General features: G+C 32.5%; 1 protein-coding gene across 3 annotated transcripts; it reads left to right on the top strand.

Annotated features, from left to right (window-relative positions):
• Positions 1 to 438: 438 nt before the first annotated feature.
• LOC129313389 (uncharacterized protein At4g15970-like) lies at positions 439 to 5477 on the top strand. 3 transcript variants are annotated; one of them, XM_054956436.1, is made up of 5 exons: positions 439 to 911; positions 2122 to 2226; positions 2335 to 2487; positions 4184 to 4665; positions 4768 to 5477. In XM_054956436.1, the coding sequence occupies exons 1-5, from the start codon at positions 636 to 638 to the stop codon at positions 4820 to 4822; spliced, it is 1071 nt and encodes a 356-aa protein (XP_054812411.1). In that variant the 5' UTR covers positions 439 to 635; the 3' UTR covers positions 4823 to 5477. The 3 variants fall into 3 exon arrangements, with proteins under 3 accessions (XP_054812411.1, XP_054812410.1, XP_054812412.1); XM_054956435.1 differs by having other exon boundaries at positions 2122 to 2487; XM_054956437.1 differs by having other exon boundaries at positions 768 to 1743; positions 2122 to 2487.
• The last annotated feature ends 6617 nt before the right edge of the window (positions 5478 to 12094 follow it).

Raw genomic sequence — 12094 nt, 5'->3', positions numbered from 1 at the left:
CAAATCTATCACAATAATCAAAAGACTAATCCAAATAGATCACTATAACTTGTTTGAAAACAAGTTAACTATGGTTAAGATAATAATTTATAGTAGAAAAAAGAAGCCACTCAGACTAGGCCAAGTATTCATCTAACCTTTCAAGTTCAATTTTTCAATCTTTTAACCATGAAAGAAATAAAAATGAGATCACAAGTTTTCAATAGTTAACACAATATTAAATCAAATAAAATTAATGTAAATTAAAGTATAAATATTTTTGAAAACATGAAATATCAATTGATGCTTAATTAATTAAAAATGGGTTGAAAATACCGAAACTCTAAACCTTAAATTTCAAACTCCAAATTCGACACCCTAGATCCCAAACCCTCTAGAACCAAAACCAGCAATTGTTGTTGGCCGACTTATTTAGTTATTTATTTATTTATTTTTTGTACCTAACCATCGTGCCCTATCGCCTATCGGCATGTTGGGTCTACTGGTTTAATGGGTTCCTGAAATCTCGAGCTTCTCACCACACATCCTCCGCTCGTAAATCTTTTGTTAATCATATGAGTTTGTTTATACTGATAAACCACCGATCGACCAAGGACAAAGTGCACGGAAAATGACCATTTCGTCCCACAAGCCTCATGTACCCCGCACACCGCGCTGCGTCTTACCGGAAGCGATCTCCAACGACACTGTGCCGCAGCTTCGCCGTTGATTCTGCTTCCAACATGCAGCCGGAGTCCGCGGTGCTCCTCCGGCGGACTCTCACCGTCGGGTTATTCTTTGCCACTGTTTCTCTCTTTTGCTTGGTCCTTCTCAGGGATGTAGACTCATCCCGATTCCTCTCGCGTTTCCCCTCCTCTTATTCTCTTTCTTCCTTTCCGATCATTATACCGTCGGCTTATGATTTCTATGCCGTGAGTTCCTTTGCTTCATGCTCTTCTTCTTTTGAGTTACTGTGGAATTTAATCATTTGTTTTTATTACCGTGAATGTAGCTGCGCCAGCTGTTGTTTTAATCCCGTTTTGATTGCAATTTTTACTCTTATACATTTTGGCATTTCGGTTAATTCTGAAGATTGCCATTTATCAACTGTATTGAACTGTTCTGTTCCGCTTTCAGATTGAGGGGCTTGAAAGTTTAGTTAAACTCCTAAAGGTTGAACTCCGTTCTAAACCACTTAAAAGTCGTGAAAATCACACACTTTTTGGCTAAACTTTGCATTATCAGCTTTGCGTGTCTGATATTTTCGTGGATATTTTCGTTTGCCCATGTTCCCAAACAAAGAGTTTGATTTTTTTGAATTCTCAAAAGAGTGAATAACTACGCTAGTCAGTGATGTTTTCTGTTTTTCTCTTTTTCCCCCCGGATACCAGATAACATTCAGCTTTTAAATGACATAGCTGCTTCAATATTCCAAGATTAACGGGTGTTCATGATTTAGATCATTTCTTATATTGCGATAACAAATAGCATTTGAGTGTTATGCGATGTTTTATTAGAATCAGGTTGCCAATGAAATATAAAGACCGCAATATGAAATGTCATAGCTGCGCCAAATCAAAAAGGTTGATGACAATTAGAGGGAGGCGGGTATTTTTGTACTTCTTTGTGTTGCTTGCTTGTTGAGTAGTCAAACGAGGGAGGAAGCTCTATAACAATATTTAAAATGGTTCTGGATGTGCTTTGACAATTAAATATGGATATGCTCTAGGTTTTTACTGCGTCCTGGGATCAGCTCTTGTCAAGGTACATATATGATTGGATTTTCTAATCTAACCCATGTCAGTATTGACTGTAATTTATTGCCCATACTTTTGCATGTATACTGCCATTGAATTGAAAAACAAATGCAGACTACAGTTTTGGAAAGTAATTCTTTCTTCATCAAAAAATGTTAAGGAAGTCTATGCTTCTTGTGTTCCCCCTCCTAATTGCCATAAGATACATGTATGGCAAATACTTGGTAGTTTTTTCGCTGCAACAATGCAACTGCTAACATTGACTTGATTTCTTAATCTATCTACCACTTTGAAGGATTATTGATTTTATCTCACGCTTCATTTGTGCAATGTGTTTAAAAGGGAGGGAACCCATTTCTTTTCTTCTGATTGGCATGTTCGTCAGGTTAGCAATGAATATCCACTTGAAAAGATTTTGAATGAGGCTGCTATGCAAGACAAAACTGTCATCTTAACCACTTTAAACGAAGCATGGGCAGCACAAAATTCAGTAATTGATCTTTTCCTTGAGAGCTTTAGAATTGGTGATCACACCCGTTGGCTTTTGAACCATTTAGTGATTATCGCATTGGATCACAAGGCATTTGTACGCTGTCAGGCTATACATACCTATTGCTACTCTCTTGTTAGTGAAGGAGCTGATTTTCATGAAGAGGCATACTTTATGACTCCTCGCTACTTGGACATGATGTGGAGAAGGATTGATTTCCTACGTTCTGTTCTTGAGATGGGATACAGTTTTGTATTCACTGTAAGTTCTTCGTATTGCCTCCCTCTTCAAGTTCCCAATGGCCAGATTTTGTATGGGTGTCTTTCATTTTATGACACAAGCAAATTCTTGATATGCTACGTAACCATGAATTTGTCTGTTATGTGAGTGAGGGGATAAGCTGCTTATGTTTTGACTCTATCCTATCAATGAGTTATCAATTAAGCTTTTAAGGGGAAAATCTTATCTGGAATAACAGCAACGACAAAAAGAATGATCTTGTTAAGTGAAACATTCAAACTAAGATTGGAAGCATGCTGCAATTGCGTTTTTTATTTAGTTTGAGAGGAAATGTAAAATTAGATTGTGATGAAGGTGAACAACGTGGCAATTTTTTATAAATAGCAATCTTTTAGATATTAAATTCACAAAAGCTGTAAAAATTGATTGTTTTCTTTACCTAAAGATCTAGTTCTAACCTCCACATCTAAATTATCCTGACTAAGAATGGGTGAAATGCAATCGCGATGTGGCTTCAAAGGGGTAACCTTGGGAATGCTGGGGGTGGTGGTGTTACTAGAGACCATTTGGGAACTGGTGTTTAGGTTTTAGCGGGCATTCTTGACACTTACTTAGTGACAGAACTAAGGGGTTTATTTGATGACTTGAATCTAGCTTGGGATCTGGGTCATAGACCTGTTATTGTCAAAGGTGATTCAATGGCGCATCTTTATAAACTCAGCCCGCTGTGAGAACTGGAATTCTTAAGGAAATTCTACTTCTCTCACAAAATTGGAATGTGAGCATTTTGCATGCATACAGAACTCGTGTTTCTTATTCGTATGCAAATTATGGCGGGGAGAAAGTGGACAACCTCATCACCTGGGAGATGTGATGTAATATGGAATAAGGGTTCAAATGTCTCTAATGGATAATCTTAATAACCTATATATCATCAAGACGACTTCTCCAACCAACTATTTGAACTTGTTTTCCAATTGTCAGGGGCTCCCATGCCTTGAATAGTTCTTTATGTTTGCACTTTCTGCTTCTTGGGCTGACGGCTCCATTTTACAATGATAATAATAGTAGTAGTAGTACCGGAACTTGTCACAAATACTTGTAAACCAAATTTATTTTTCTCCAACTGGCAGAATCAAACCATAGACCATAGTTGTCCTTGCTCCAATTTCAGCCGAAATCTTTGCTGTATTTGATGAGCCAGTGTTTTAGCCCAAGACACGTAACAGAAGCAAGAAAGTGGAAAGGAAGACATTTGGTCCAGAGGAGAGTGAACTATTAGCAGAGTTTGGAACTCATTCTTCAAGAGCCGAGAAAGGGAAGCATGGAATGACAATGAAGCTCCTAGTAGATAAAGAGTTTAAAGGGCGACATATTGTGAGGAGAGAGGAATAAGGAAGGGTTTTGTCTTGTCTGTGGATGAGACTCAGGCCTCTGTGATTCTCTTAGTTTTGTAACTCACGTCTTCACTGTTAGGGAGAGACTTCTTGTATTTTATAAACAATGCAAGAATTACTTAGAGGTTCCTTCAGTGTTTTATTTCTACTGCTAGGTTGTATCTTTCTGTCTGTGTGTGTGTGTGTGTGTGTGTGGAACAAAGATAAAAGTTGTGAATAAGAGAAGATATGGGAGACTCAGAACAAACTTATAAATGAAGGTAGACACACATATAAGGCATCTTCAATTAAATACTTACTTATTTGTGTTTCTCCTTCAGGATGCTGATATCATGTGGTTCAGAGACCCATTTCCACGCTTCCATCTAGATGCAGATTTTCAGATAGCATGTGACCATTACACAGGTAGCTCGGATAATGTAAATAACAGACCCAATGGAGGGTTCAACTTTGTAAAATCCAATAATAGGTCGATAGAGTTTTACAAATTCTGGTACTCTTCGCGGGAAACCTATCCTGGATACCATGATCAGGATGTACTAAATTTTATCAAGGTTCATCCTTTCATCACTGATATAGGACTGAAGATTAGATTCTTGGATACAGCCAATTTTGGTGGACTTTGTGAACCGAGCAAAGATTTAAATGAAGTTTGTACAATGCATGCCAATTGCTGCTTTGGTATGGTTAGCAAGCTTCATGATCTTCGAATTATGCTTCAGGATTGGAAACATTATTTGTCCCTGCCTCCAAGCTTGAAGAGACTGTCAATTATCTCGTGGAGGGTTCCACATAAGTGCAGGTTGGCGATATGCCTGAGCTATTTATTTTCTTTTTTTAACGTTGTCATAACTTTATTTTATTTTGCTTTAATGGTTCTTGACGGTGTTAAATTCCTTTTCAGCCTTGATTCTTTCCATTATCATGGTTCACCACAAAAAAGTGTTCAAGAGGAGTAGAAGATTATATTCTTTATGTCACCTGTCTCACTCATCAATGTGGATATTGAAACGCTCAAGTAAGGAGAGGTATATGTTTGACCAGGCTTAAACTATGGGGATTTGACTAGTTGCTGAAGATGGGTTTCTCAGACATAGGTTTGAAGGGGAAAGCTTTGTTTATTAGAATTATCATTCCAGGCAAAGTTGAATTAGGCATTATGAAAGATATAGTATATTTATTCAAAAGAGTAAGCGTCAACCTCGCGATTTTTTCGTGCGTTGTACGAGTTTGTCCGGCCAATAAGGTGTCTTCTCGTTTATTTTTGCCCAAATCCCTCAATCCAGCGTGTCATTTTCCCTCTACTATGAAGAGTAGAACTGATAAAAAATCTTGGTAGTTTCTTTGCTGTCATGAATTGATGATAATTAGGTGGGACTGGACAAATGATTTTGTTTTTTTTTTTTTTTGGGCTAGTGTTGAATCTATTCTTTCAAGCCTTTCCCTTCGATTTATTTTCAGTGCTTTGTAACTTTTGAAACTGTACTAATTTAGCTGTTAGTGAGTAAAAGTTGGTCATGCTTTTCGCCGCCTGCTTAATGCTGGCAAGATTGAAATGTATTTAGTTCGGAAAATCATTGAGTACAAATCATTCGTTGGGGAGCTTTCATGTTATCTGGTTTATGACCCTCGACTCTCTTTGGTACGAAGTTCCATCATTTGCCGGTGCTTCTGTCGCTATTATTATTATTAGTTTTCCCCGCATAGAAATCTAATATCTGCATACTATATTATATTATATATATATATATATATATAACCAAGGAGAATAAACTAAAATACAATGCGAATGTACTGCATCAAAACCTACCCACACAATATAAAGCGAGCTTCGAAAGCAAATCAATAACTTCGTTGGCATCCCTTGATATTCTCTAAATGTGTACCACCCAATCACGAGCCAAAATCGCTTGGACATCACCAACAAGCCCTGCATTCAAATAAGCAAAGGTTGTATCACTTTCGACCATGGTTTCCCCCTTTTTGAGTAATTGAAGTATCACATGCTTAACTATGCCACTTGCAATGAATGAGGACTTCTAAACAGATATAAAACTAAACATTGGGGCCACACGTGATGTCAGTGAATACCATATAGTTTTGTATTACTCTACTTAGATTCACCTTCACACATACATGATCATGCTTGCATGTATCACATTATCACAATAATATCCATGATCAACTCCCCATTATCATATATTAATTTCATAAACTCATATATAAATATGCACAATATATATACAGCTTTGCTTTCAAACCATTTAGCCTACTTTACATAGATTTATAAAACCCAACTCACACACACAGACATATATACATATATACATAATTATTCATTTAATAAAATCTCATAAATGATCTTACAAGCTAATAAGTAAGGTAGATTATCCCGTTATCTCAACTCTTTTGTTATCAAAAAGGATTACCTGCGGGATTTTGATGTTTTTCAAGCCTTTTGAAGCTCAAAAAAGTTCTAAGCAATTATAATCTACACAATTAAATGATAACCATCAATTATCAACTATAACATAAGCACTTCCTGACTTACTTAAACTACCCACGACGTTTAACTTTTATCGTTAGCTAAACTAAAGCCCTAACAATCTTTCATTAGTTCCAGTTATCTTTCATAAGGTTGAGAAATACTGATTTAGAGTCCACATTACTCACAATAATCAAATTTTGGTCTAGGGTTTGTCCAAACCCTACAGCTCAACTTCAAAACACCATAAAATCACTAACCATAAGTATAAAAACCTAAATTAACTCCAACAATACCAACAAACTCAATGGGTTCAATATTAGCCCAAGGAGAGACGAAATCATCATTCTCCAACACCCAAATCTACTGTGATATCAAGTATAAAGGTAAAAAAGAAGTGTAGGAAGCTTAACTAGCTCAAAATGCTTCTAAAGTGGTGTGGAATAAAATCCTTAGCATAGAACTTGCTATCCTCCATCACCTTCTTCATTTCCTCTTCTCCCTCTTCTCTTTTTCACAATAGATCGCAGCTTGTTTAATGAAATTATGTCTTGTTTGTTGTAATGCACATGGCATCCATCACGAAGGATGACACAAAAACCCAATTCTTTATTTTAGGCCTTCACTTAGGTCCAGTTAGCCTAATAGCCATCCTAGCCTTACTCTAGGCTTTCCAATAGACCTATAAGTCATTTGAAAGATAATTAACTTAGTTAATTCATTATTTTACTAATTTAACCTCAATTATTTTGATTACTCTAGGATTACAAATTTGGGGTGTTATACCAAGTGCCCCTTGTAACATTCTGGTTTTATTTAGTAGTTAAATTAAGAAAATTATGAGATTTAATTGAGAAATAAATTGTGTTTTGAAAAATGTTGAAGTTAATGAGTTTGCACTATCTTCCTATATGGAGAAAAGCTCAATATTGAAGGTCATTGTGAGTCTCACTAAATAAAGTGAAAAGGGATCAAATTAGTTATGAGAGCAATGTTATATTCAGTATTTAACTACAGCCATTGGAGAGTAAAGAAAAGAAAGTTGTTTTTGCATCTTCACAAGGTAGTCTCAGTAAATTAGCATTTGTGAATTTTTTTTTTTTACTATTGGATCAGGCCAAAATTTGGTCAAAAAGTTTTTTACATTCAAATAGTCATTTTCAACAATTAGATCATTGATTCATAGCTTGATGTGAGAGTTATTTACTTTTTCATTCGTATGAGATTTACCTAGATTAGTGAGATTAATTAGACTAACCCTAGGATTAGCATGAGATTAATGTAAGGTAATGTAATTAATTATAATTAATATGTGTTGTTCTCAACTTGTGTTTGGGGAACTCTTCTATTGAAGAGTAGATATAATCACTTATTAATTATGTGAATTTTGAATTATTAATTATGTGCATTCTATTATTAATTATGCATTCTATTATTAATTATGTGAATTTTGAATTATAAAATATATGTGTTGAGAACCCATGTATTAGGTTAAACTCTATTTTGTTGAGAAAATATATTGTCAAGTGAGATATTAATTATTTATGAGAGAGTGTTTACAGTAAAAAAATTGTATTGGAAAGCATGAGTTTTAATGTATTATGTATTTATGTATATTGGAATTATGATTAATTGCATGACATGTTAGTTTATGGTTAGGAGTCATATGTTAGAAAAATCTCATGGCAAGCTCCCCTTAGGCCCAATGGGTGGCACGTGTAGCTTAAACTAATTAACTTTTGGCTGAGTGAACTAAGTATTGATCATGGTGTATGGAGGAAATAAGGAATTGTCATGCCATATATATGTATTTGCAAAATTTTATATATATATATATATATTTAAAATATGTTTTATTCCTATTTAGCAATCAGCATATTTAATTACTTTACATGCTTTATTTTATTCTAGAATTGGTTATTGGGACCATCACATCTCATTTTCCGTGGTTATTGTTTTTACAAAAAAGGATTTAACTGGAGAAGCATCGACAGGTAATTGAGTGTATGTTGACACCCTTGGCCTATGTAGTCTCTCTTTTTGATCAAAGTAATGTATGGAATGCCTTAGGACATCTTTGTTTATTATGAGCGCATAGACCTTTTAATTTGAATTATCTTACATATGTTGGCCATAAAATTTCTATCTACTCCGCATGATACATTGTTTTATTTGGGATTATTTATGTTATAGTACTGGCAATCTATCCCTCATGGTCTAAGATTATTATTTGATTATTTGAGAGATATCCTTATGATTTATTATTTAAATTGTTTGTTTTAAAGTTGTTGGGAACTATTATCCATTATTCTAAATGTTTTAAAGGTTTTATATCTTTTTTTAGACTTATTGAATGAGATCTCATTTTAGTACTTCATTTTTATTTAAGTTATGTTATAAAATACTATGATAGATCTTTTTGGATTTGTGAAGCTTCTTTTTTATTGTGGTAGATCATTTTCTAGCTGATATTTGTGAAATATTTTAATTATGAAAAAGTTCTTTTTTATATTTTCTAAATGGTTATCTTGTCCCTTAATTACCCTAGTAAACTCTTTTCTATTATAGTAAAAGGTTTTTAAATTTATGGTTCTATCTTTTTTGTTATGGTAAGCCTTTTTATTATCATGGTAGTATTTAGAATAATATCTTTCACTCTTTGATATTATGATAGACTTATTTTTTAAAAATTTTGAATTTTTTATAATGGTATTATTTAAAATAAAATAAATTTGGTCTTTGAATAAGGGATGTTTCACCACTCAAAGTAGGTCCATCCTACTTTCTCCACATTATACCTCTTAGTTTGCTTCGTTACTCCAAGAAGGCGTTAATAACAGCTAAGATATGTGCATCTATCAAGGCATTGGAAGTAGCTTTGCTCTGAAATATCTTCTCATAACGTCATCTTCATAGAAGCCACGTTTTATTGCCTTGGACCGCACGTTCCGTCGAATCCTGTCTGCGGAGGGGTGTGATTGAAAATTTGAAACTATAATTCGTGATATTTTTTGTTCACTTGAATCTAAGCCTAATATTTGTTTCCCTTTGGTTCAAAGCCAATGGAATGCTGCTGCTGGTGTGTTAGCAGCTAAAGGAGTGAGGGAGATGTATCCCAACGGATGATTTGAAGAAGCTCCATTTCCTCTGATCTCAGTGCTGTTGGCTGATTCAAGAAAAATTGATTTTAATCGAGGTGTCATGAGTGGGCTACAGAATCGTGTAGGTATTGGTTGAAGGCTTGAGCTTGGTTTTGTTTTTCCTCTTTGTATTCCTTTATTGCTTTCTGTAGGTTGTATCGTTAGGCTTTTTCTTGCTTTCTCAGGTTGTACCTTTTATTGTTTTTTCTGATTTTTGTTGTTGTACTGCTTGGAGCTTTGTTTTGCTTTTCTTTTATTAATAAAATGGTTTTCTTTTGTGCAAAAAAAAAAAAAAAAGAACGCCCTTTCATTGGCATGGCCTTGGATCTTCAACTAGAATCATCTTATATTTGAATAGTATCTTATAGTGTTATAATTTGAGCCAAACTTAATGGGTTAACTTAATTTCATCTGAAAAATTTAGAGCCAAGCTAAAAAAAACTAAATAAAAAATATTTTAAAAAAATATATAAAATATAATAGATATTAATTAATTTTTTAAGTTTTATATCATTTTATGCTAAGAAACTATATATTTGAGTATTCTACTATAATTATTTTTTAGAAAAATAAAAATATTTATATTTTCATATTTTTATTATTTTTAATCAATAAAATATCTCAAAATAATATTTAAAATATATTTTAATATTAATTTTTATATTTTAAGACCTAATTTAAAAAAAAAGGGTTTTGAGTCCGATACATTATTTTTGTATCTTGTAAAATAATATAATTAATTTTAATTTAAAAATAATTTTAAAAATAAAATTCATGCATGTATTAATTTTTGACTCTACTACTAGATAAATATAATAAATAAAATTATATTTTTAGATAATTATTTAATTATTGTTCATGTCAAATTTGATTAAAAATTAAAAATAAACTACAATAAATACCCATTATATGTAAAGGTTGAATAATATAAAAAGTTAAATAAAAAAAATTTCAAAAAAAAATATTTTACTCATAGTTAAATGATTTTGCTTCATATAATATAATGATGGCTATTTTTTTATATTTTAAAAAATTTTGAACTAATCAAGATAATGATTTTAAATTAGTGGTATAATCGTGGTTGAATTAAAATTAATTTAATCATAATTAAAATAATATAATTTAATTAAAATATAGTATAAAGTATTTATATATGATCATGATAAGAACCATACTTAAATCACTATGATATTAATTTATAAGTAAAGAAAACATTCATAAATAAATTACACATAATACAACAAAATAGTAACAAAGCTACTTAGGTATAAAATTAATAAGTTATTATTTTTTATTTTAGTTTTTTAAAGTTAAAATAATATTTTATACCTAACAGAATTATTTAAAAATTAAAATTGATTCAAAAATAAAGAAAATAATATTTTTAAAAAGTTTTGAATATTTGAGTCAACTTAAAATCTGAAATTGTTATAATCGAACTTGATTATATAAGTTTTTTAAAAAAATAAAGTATTTTAAATTCAATTTAAATGAACTCAACTTAAATTTAAATTAATTTAAATAAATTTAGTCTGCTCAAATTATAACAACATATGCATGATGTACTCAATTGCAGCCTCGTAAATCTCACATCAATCATCCACATGCATTTTCCGCCTCCGGCCACTTGCATTAGTAGGCATTTTGTTATGACAGAATAACCACGAGAATGACTTGCATATTTTCGGGACCTGCAACTTAATTAGTATCGCAGTTAACTACAAGTGAAGGTTTGAGCGGCGGAAAAATTAGAAGCGAAGGCGAAGATTCATAGCTAATTTGACCGAGAATTGGCGACTATTATTCCACTCCCAGGAGGTATCATTACAATCAACACTCATTAGTCATTGCCAGACTAGATTTAAAAATAAACTTCCAGCGGATTTCATTCCTGACCTGATGCTAGAGTCAGGCTGTTTCACATCAATCATTGAAATCACATCCAAACACATTTATATTTGCTACAGATGACTTTGACCCCCAACATAATATATTCTTAGAAAAATTTGACCGAGGACTGGTGAACTAGACATAATAAAAAAAAAAACATTTGAATTTTTGACGTCTCTCAACAAGTTTAAGTTACTGAATTAAAATCTTTGGTCAAAAAAAAAAAGGTACTGAATTAAAATTGAAATCCAGTAATAAATGGCAAGATTGTTGCTCCATGTTTGGCGAAGTAAAGTTGGCGGAACGGATTGAAAGAGATTGGGAACGTTACAGTGAAGGACCTCTGGAGTATTTTATTTAACAAGAATAACTAAATGATTTTGAATTTACAATGCAGGATTAAAAAAATTTAAATTGTAGTTAAATTTTAGTGTGAAAATATAAAACTATTCCTTATTTAAAAACATCTCCTCATTGTCATCAGACACTGGAACTCTGGCATCAGTCATCAGACCTATAAGAGAGACAAATTAATTTTTGTAAGGAGGCCAAGGAGTTTGAACCCACGTTTTTTTGGCTATCAAAAAAATAGTTAGCTACTAAGTTAACAATTATTTTTAATTAAATAATACAAATCTTTATATATATATATATGTATATATGTATATATGTATGTATGTATGTATAATTTTGCTTTCACTTTCCATATCAATATT

Source organism: Prosopis cineraria, unplaced genomic scaffold (genome assembly GCF_029017545.1).
Source record: "Prosopis cineraria cultivar Desert tree isolate PC_DT_omini unplaced genomic scaffold, ASM2901754v1 PC6, whole genome shotgun sequence".
Classification (NCBI taxonomy): domain Eukaryota; kingdom Viridiplantae; phylum Streptophyta; class Magnoliopsida; order Fabales; family Fabaceae; genus Prosopis; species Prosopis cineraria.
This window is presented reverse-complemented; position numbering and strand designations above follow the sequence as displayed.

What these genes read in the sequence shown, in the direction of transcription:
- LOC129313389 (XM_054956435.1), top strand. Translation starts at nt 636, where the DNA reads ATGTACCCCGCACACCGCGCTGCGTCTTACCGGAAGCGATCTCCAACG. An exon ending in GATACAGTTTTGTATTCACT is followed by an intron (nt 2,488 to 4,183) that starts GTAAGTTCTTCG and finishes TTTCTCCTTCAG; the next exon opens with GATGCTGATATCATGTGGTT. An exon ending in AGGGTTCCACATAAGTGCAG is followed by an intron (nt 4,666 to 4,767) that starts GTTGGCGATATG and finishes ATTCCTTTTCAG; the next exon opens with CCTTGATTCTTTCCATTATC.